Consider the following 7,756-nt stretch of genomic DNA (forward strand, 5'->3'; position numbering starts at 1 on the left):
TGAGTTCTTTGCCTGGACACTCCCATGCGAGGAAACGTGTGCATATGTGAGTGTGAGTGTAGGTGTGTGTCTGCACAGGAAGGAAAGACAGTTGTGGTTTGAGTGCTACACAGCAAGCAGTGTCGGGTAGCTCTGTTCCCAGCACGGGCACGCACCAGCCCTGCTCTTGGATGAGAGTTTATCCTCTCTGTGCCTTCACATCCTCCCTGGCCGAGCTGGTGGAGCTACTCCTGGTCTCCAGGGATGCTGGCTGGGATGTGGGATGCAGGATGCTGCTTCCACTGAGTCCTTCAGGGCAGCCTGAATATTGTCCTGGTGCTTTTAAGCACCTCTGTTCTGCTCCTGTCCTTGTTGTGGAGGATTAGGAGAGGTTTGCTCCATCCAGGAGCTTGGTCTTCTGAGGTAAAGCCCCTGGGAGAAGAGAGAAAGAGGCAGGGGGGGCGGGGGGGGGGTTTAATGAAGGGCTGCCTGTCGGAGAGCACAAATGCCTCTTGGCACAGGCCGGTGGGTCCCAGTTTGGCCAGTAACAGGTCTGAGAGCAGCTCAACTGTTCAAGCAAGAGGAAAAGCCTTTCCCAAGGCAGAAGTTGATGCTCCCAGTGCTTGGGGTGGTGGGGCAGCATCCCCACTTGTGTCCTCCTCACTGCAGCAAACAGGCAGCACAAGGGACCCTCGCTGCTGACAAAGGCTCCTGGTGCTGGGGGTCCCTCGGGTCAGGGCTGCCTGCCCCCCAGCTCTGGGGAAGCTTTGGTTTTCTCTGCAGGGCTGGTCCGTTTGCACATGGGGAAACTGAGGCAGCAGCCACCATCCCTGCGTGGTGCAGGAGCTCCGATCCCCCCTGCTCCTGCCTGCCCAGTGTTTGTGTTTAGCACAGGGAGCCAGGTTCCAGGCTGAAATGTCACCCCCAGCCCCGGCATCACCCCCAGCAGCTTCCATGGGGGTGAAGAAGAGGCGCTGCCATTCTCCATCTGTGTCAAATATTTTACCCCTGGCTCTGGCTGGCTGCAGAGGGGTGGGAATGGGGCATGATGGGGAGCATGAGAGCGAAGGAAAGGATGGAGAACAGCATTGGGGCTGGTGGTCAGAGGGATCTGGGATGCTCAGGTGTGTCAGGCAGACCTCTGCCCACTGCCTGCATCCCACAGGGGCAAGGCTGTGCCAGCAAACTGTTCTCAGAGCATCCCTTCCCTTCTCCCTGCCGTTATTTTCCACTCCAATCCCCCATTTCAGAACCTGGGGGGTGGTTTCCCACCTCTCCTCTTTATGTAGGGTTGGGGCAGCCCTGGCCCCACACATCCCACCATCAGCCTGGCTGGGGCTTTCCTCCCCGCCCCACTTTCATTCTGTAGGTGATGGAGCAGAGCGGGTGAGGTTTGCAGCATGGCAGGATGGATTGGAGGGGCTCAGGGTGCTGGCTGTGACCCGGGGGCACATGCGACACCTCCCAGAGCTTTTTGGGGTGCTGTGAGAGGAGGTGTGAGTGATGGGGATGAGGCCCCATGTTGAAAATGCAGAACAGGATGCAATTCCCAAACTTCCAATCCATCCTGATGGATTTATTCACTGTCCTGGAGTGTCCCAGTACTTTCCACCCCTGCATGGACCCTGGGGCTGCACCGAACCCTAGAAGGCTCAGCAACAGCAGCAGCAGCGCTCAGGGCTACAGCCCGCTCAGTGTTAGAGGTGAGGGTGGAGTCCTGCTGACAGCATCAGTCCAGAGGGTGAAGAAGAGAAAGAAAATCTGGTTGAGCAAGAACCGTTTCCAGCTGCAGCAGCGCGTGGCCTCCGGCGCCTCCACTTCTGCAGCGAGGAAGCTTCCAGCTCAGGCGGAGCAGGGATGCTGCACACCTTCTCCCAGCCCCTTTCTTAGAACTATGGAATCAACCAGGTTGGAAAAGAGCTTTAAGATCATCAAGTCCAACCATTCCCCACCACTGCCAAGGCCACCACTAAACCATCTCACTGAGGGCCTCGTCTTGAACCCTTGGCAAGCTGCACCTGCAGATCCTACAAGCCATCTCTGCCAACCCTCATTGGGATGCTCATTTACCAACTCCCGCTTGCTGCGAGGTAAAGACAAGGAGACGACCGCCTGCCCGGTATCACGAGCTGGAGATGCTGGTGGTGCTCGTGTGCAGCCTGGCTCCACGTGCTGGCCTCTGGCCTGGAACCACCATGGGCTTTCGAGCACGTGGAATATCTGGGAGCTTCAAAACATGCTTTGTCTTGGGAGAGAAGCTGTGGCTGCCCCATCCCTGGCAGTGTTCAAGGCCAGGTTGGACACAGGGGCTTGGAGCAACCTGCTCTAGTGGAAGGTGTCCCTGCCCATGGGAGGGGGTTGCAACTGGGTGAGCTTTAAAGTTCCTTCAGCCCAAACCAGTCTGAGATTCTGCGATTCATCTTTGTGTCTTTCTGTGCCCCATTGGCACGTAACAGCTGGGGCAGGCTGGCTGCTGTCATTAGTTATGTTGTTGAGAAATCACGAAGGGCAGCTGCCAAACAGCTTGGCTCAGGGTGGCTTATCGTCTTTTCTAGATCAAAGCATGTCCTGTTTGCTCTGTAACGGCCCTTTTCAAAAAACCCCACAAACTTCCCCATGTGCCAAGAAATGAATGTAGAAAAATCCTCAATTTTTGCCTGTTTCTAACTGATTCTCTAAGGTTTACACTGGGGAATGTCAAGCTGTCCCCCTGCCAAACCCAAACCACAGTCCCTGGGTGGTTTGGTGGCATCGTGGGGATGTACCAGGGTTGTTCACCTTCTCCCCATCCTTATTGCTTGTGCAGGTGCTGTCTCACAACCTGTACACGGTGCTGTGCATCCCCCACGACCCCGTGGCGCTGGAAGAGCATTTCCGTGACGATGACGACGGGCCGGTGTCCAGCCAGGGTTACATGCCCTACCTCAACAAGTACATCCTGGATAAGGTGAGCCCCTTGGCCAACCCCCCCTGACCTGCTGGGTGGCGCCAGGTCTGCTCCCATGGCTCCTCTCCCCTCTGTTCCTGGAGATCCCATGTCTTGATGGCTGGAAAAGGGATACAGAGAGTTGGGAGAACACAGGTGAATGCCAGAACGAGTGAGATGTTTCATATTCAATGTCTCCTTGGCAAGGATGTAGTCAGCCATTTCCATCAAGGCTCTGGATGGAGGTGCATCTCTGCCCACGCTTCCTATAGGGCTCAGAGAGAGAAATCAACCTTTTTTTCCTCTCCACCCCTGTTCAAATCTGAGGTGTGACCTCATTCAGCAAATGGGAGGAGAAGAGGACGAGGTGCCAGGGCAGGAGCAGAGGTTGGGGTGGGCAGGGGCTTTCTCCCTTCTTTCCGTGTGGCTCAAAGGCACCTTTGTTTGGTGAAGGAGAGACTTTGTGCCTGGGTTGGAGGGGAAAACTGACTGACAACTTTCTTCCACTGCGTGCTAGAAAAAGAGGGGGCTGGAGCTGGGTGCAGTAACCCTTCCCTCCCTGCTGCTTCCCCAGGCTGAGCCATGCTGGTCCCTCTGCTGGTCCCTGTCTTGCTCTGAGCTGCTCAGGAGCTGCCCAGCCTGGTCCAGGGACACTGATCTCAGCTGCAGGGATCTGGTCTGCAGTGGATGAGGGCAAAGCCTTCCCCAGCTCCCTCTGCCCAGGGAAAACAGCTGCCCAAGGTCAGCCCAGCCCCATCTCCCTGTCACAGAGTGGTCAAAATCCTTCCAGTTTCCCGTGTAGGTCTTTGGGAGATGAGCTTTAAAGCCTCTTCTGATTTTGCCATGGCTAATAAAATCCCAGAGGCAGCATGAGAAGGGGAAGTGGGTTTTCCTTGTAAGAGCAGCTTTCAGCTTGCTGCCACCCAAAGGTATTTCTCCAGCCCTGCTGCAGGCTGTGGTTTGCCCTCGTGTTGGCAGCGCACTGGGATGGAGCAGCTGGATGCAGCCGGGCTCCATAGGTCCCCATCACAGTTCAGCCATGCCTCACCAAAGTTGCTGTGTGATGCCAGACAAGTGGTTTCAGAAGCTCATGGGCAGGCAGTGGGGATGAGGCTGATGGAGGTGTCATTCCTGCCTGCACTGCTGCCTGCCCATAGGCCACCATTTCCCTTCGCTGAATCCCAGTTCCTCTTTACAGTCAAATGGGATAATGAGAATGCCCCAAAGCCATGGAGGCACTGGGGAGGTGTGCTTGGGACAGCACTATGCAATGCTGTATGTGCTTCACCACGGGGTTCCTGCTGGAGCTCCAAAGCTAGACCATGCTGCAGCAGTCCTGTAGCATTTTCTCTATCAATCAGCCAGGACACCTTGCTTACCTGTGTAAGGGACCTGTGCAAGGGATGTGTACTCTGGCATCACGGGGCAGTGCCCACTTACACTCTAGTTGTGGCTCTAGAGGATATTTCAGGTGTGAGGGTTTCTTCCCTCCACCATTTCCTCCCAGAACCCCCCTCCACAGCCCTGCAGCACCAGCTCACCCCTGACTCCTGCCTGCAGGTGGTGGAGGGTGCTTTTGTCAAAGAGAACTTTGATGAGCTCTGCTGGACCTTGACAGCAAAGAAGAATTACAAGCCTCTTTCTGTCTGAAGATAAATACCCTCTCATCATGGTGCCAGATGAGGTAGGACCTTCCCTTTCCCCCTCCCCATCCCCAACCTCCCCAGGCTGTGCGTGCTGGCAGAGCACAGACACATCCCGCTATCGCTTCCTGACATGTCCCACCACATCCTGCAAGATGTGGTGCTCCAGGGTGAGAGCAAGCAGGGCAGGGGTGGGAGGAGGGGGGGTGTCTGCCCTGTGCACCCCCAGCCATGCCCATGGACACCCCCATTGCCCAGGATTCACTTGGGAGCAGCTGGGATGACACCTCCAAAATGCTGAAGCCTCTCACATACAGATGTCTTGGAGGATGAGGTGTGGGCTGCTCCACATTGTTCTTCCATTGTCCAAACCTACAACAACAAGCTCTTTTGCCTGCTGTGAAGTTAATGTGCCAGGTCTCAGAGCCACAACCAAGGAGCATCCACAGCTCAGCTCCTCCTGGGGCTGATCCTTTGCTTAAAGCCCTTACATCCTTCCCAAGGGCTGAGCTGAGCATGGTGCTGGAGGAGGACTCCTGATTTTCATGGGCAGAAAGAGAAGATGATGAGAAAACCTTCAAATCTGGTGCAGTGGGTGGTTGCTCCATGACATTGCTGTCAGGCTGGATGGGGTTTTACAGCCTGTGCCGCCACAGGGGCAGAGCAGACCTGGTTGTCCCTCTCCCTGCCACGAGGCACTCAAACCCTGTCCAGCATCCAGAGGGTTAAGAGAGAGGTACCCAGGAGCAGCAAAGTGTCTGGCAATAACCTCCAAATCCCACCCAAATCTCCAAATCCCACCTGGCATTTGGAGGAGGAGGAAGTCAGTTCAAACCCCCATGAGAAGATGGGCAGGTCTGGGGAGGAGGCACAAGCTCAGAAGCCAAGAGTAGCTTCACCAGGAGGAGCTGACTGGGCAAGCAGCTGCCATCAGCTTCTACACCATGAACCAACTGAGCTCAGCAGAAAAGCCAAAGAAAAGGGAAAAAGGAGACAAGAGCAGCAGCGCTGCATGGCTGAGGGAGGGCAACCGCACTTCCTGCCCCCGGGAGAGGTGCTTCCTGTTCCCCAGCCCATGACAGACTGAATCATCTTTCTGCTTATGGGGCTGAACTTGAAATAAAAAGAGGAAAACCAGAAATTATATTAAATTCTTGCCCTTCTCCTAGTTGGATGATGGAAAAAATCCAGCAGGGTGATGGGGCTCTGCTGTGTTCCACCATTCTGCTTGGCTCTCTGAAGTCACCACCCTCTTTGGGCCCTAGATGGTGGGTAGAGAAGAGCTGGCAGCAAAACATATCATAGAAACACAGAACCATATAACGGTTTGTGTTGGAGGGACCTCAAAGCTCCTCCAGCTCCAATCCCCTGCCGTGGGCAGGGACACCTTCCACTAGAGCAGGTTGCTCCAAGCCCTTGTGTCCAACCTGGCCTTGAACACTGCCAGGGATGGGGCAGCCACAGCTTCTCTGGGCACCCTGTGCCAGCGCCTCAGCACCCTCCCAGGGAAGAGCTTCTGCCTCAGAGCTCCTCTCAATCTCCCCTCTGGCAGGTTAAAGCCATTCCCCTTGTCCTGTCCCTACAGGCCCTGACAGAGTCCCTCTCCAGCACCCTTGAACTTGAACTGAACTAAGTCTTCCCAACATTGTGTCAACACTCCAGCGCTTTTTTAAAGCAGCTTTTTTAGTTTCAAAGTGGTGCTCATCTCCTCTGTAGGCTTCTCCCCTTCCCCCAGTGTTCTTAAGATCTCAGCTGGAAACCAGAGTGGTGCTGAGGTCAGGACCATGGCCTGGGACACCAGCCTTGCATGCTGGGTTGGGGGGACAGCATGCAAGGCTGTTCTCCCTCAGGCACATGAGTTCTGCAGCCAAACAAGCCAAAACCATTTCAGACTTGTGGTTAAAAGGAAAAACCTCCCAGCAGTGGTTAAGCTCTAACCCAATCACAGACTGGTTTGGGTTGGAAGGACCTTAAGATCATCTAGTTCCTGCCACGGGCAGGGATGCCTCACACCAGACCATGTCGCCCAAGGCTTTGTCCAACCTGGCTTTGAAAAATGTCAACCTGCCTGGAACACCTTGGCCATGACCATGAACCATCGCAAGGGTGATGGCTCTGTGATAAGGGTCCTGTATCTCCAGGCTGGAGAGAGATGTTCTTGGGCTCTCCAGAGTGATTCGGTGGGGTAGAACAACTCTCACTTGTCCCTGTTGCTGAGTTCCCCATCCCCACAGGTGGAGTACCTGCTGAAGAAGATCTGCACAGCCATGAACGTGGAGCTGAGCTCCTGCGAGCTGGATGACTACCTGTCCCAGGAGCCGCAGGGGCAGGGTGGGCTCACGGTCTGGCAGTTCCTGGACATGGTGAACTCGGGGAGGTTCCTGCGTGGCATCGAGCAGGAGGCCGTCAGCATGGCCGTGGAGGAGGTGTACCAGGAGGTCATCGAGGATGTGCTCAAACAGGCAAGGAGCCCACATGTCCTGGGGTACAAACCCTGTCCTGCTCCCACTCTGGTTTTAATGCCCGTGTCTCTTGGGAGCAGGGCTATCTCTGGAAGAAGGGCCAGCTGAGGAGGAACTGGTCGGAACGCTGGTTCATGCTGAAGCCCTGTGTCCTGTCCTACTACATGAGTGAGGAACGGAAGGAGAAGAAGGGGAGCATCACGTTGGACAAGCACTGTTGCGTGGAGGTACAGAAGGACAGGAAGGGGAACCCAAGACACACAATCTTGCATCCATGAGCATGGAAGAGCCAGTCCTGTGGCTGAAGGAGGTGGGGATAAGGTGGGGTACAGGGGGGTAACACCATCCCGTGTCCTGTCCCTGCAGGTGCTGCCTGACCGGGATGGGAAGAGGTGCATGTTCTGTGTGAAGACCCCGTCCCGCACCTATGAGATGAGCGCCTCCGACACCCGGCAGCGCCAGGAGTGGACATTAGGTCCATGTCCCCCCTGTGTTCCCTCCCCAGCTTCCCCGTGCCCCCCTCCATGTCCCCACTGACCACCCCCTTCCCTCCCCAGCCATCCAGACGGCCATCCGGCTGCAGGCTGAGGGCAAGAAGTCTCTGCACAAAGACCTGAAGCAGAAGCGACGGGAGCAGCGGGAGCAACGGGAGCAGCGCAAGGCAGCCAAGGAGGAGGAGACGCAGCGGCTCAAGCAGCTCCAGGAGGAGAAGGAGAGGAAGCTGCAGGAGCAGGAGCCGCTCCAGG

General features: G+C 56.0%; 1 protein-coding gene across 1 annotated transcript in view; it reads left to right on the forward strand.

Moving 5' to 3' along the window:
• Positions 1-2,785: 2,785 nt before the first annotated feature.
• Positions 2,786-7,756, forward strand: part of DEF6 (differentially expressed in FDCP 6 homolog (mouse)) — a gene marked incomplete at its 5' end in the record, with an annotated part of 7,312 nt that continues 2,341 nt past the window's right edge. The window contains 8 exon segments of the mRNA XM_010020562.1: positions 2,786-2,926; positions 4,466-4,543; positions 4,545-4,589; positions 6,783-7,010; positions 7,091-7,237; positions 7,377-7,485; positions 7,568-7,753; position 7,756. The exon segment at position 7,756 is cut by the window's right edge and continues 97 nt beyond it. Coding sequence (XP_010018864.1) covers positions 2,786-2,926; positions 4,466-4,543; positions 4,545-4,589; positions 6,783-7,010; positions 7,091-7,237; positions 7,377-7,485; positions 7,568-7,753; position 7,756 — 935 coding nt within the window.

This window comes from Nestor notabilis, unplaced genomic scaffold (assembly GCF_000696875.1).
Source record: "Nestor notabilis isolate BGI_N333 unplaced genomic scaffold, ASM69687v1 scaffold17128, whole genome shotgun sequence".
NCBI classification, from domain to species: domain Eukaryota; kingdom Metazoa; phylum Chordata; class Aves; order Psittaciformes; family Psittacidae; genus Nestor; species Nestor notabilis.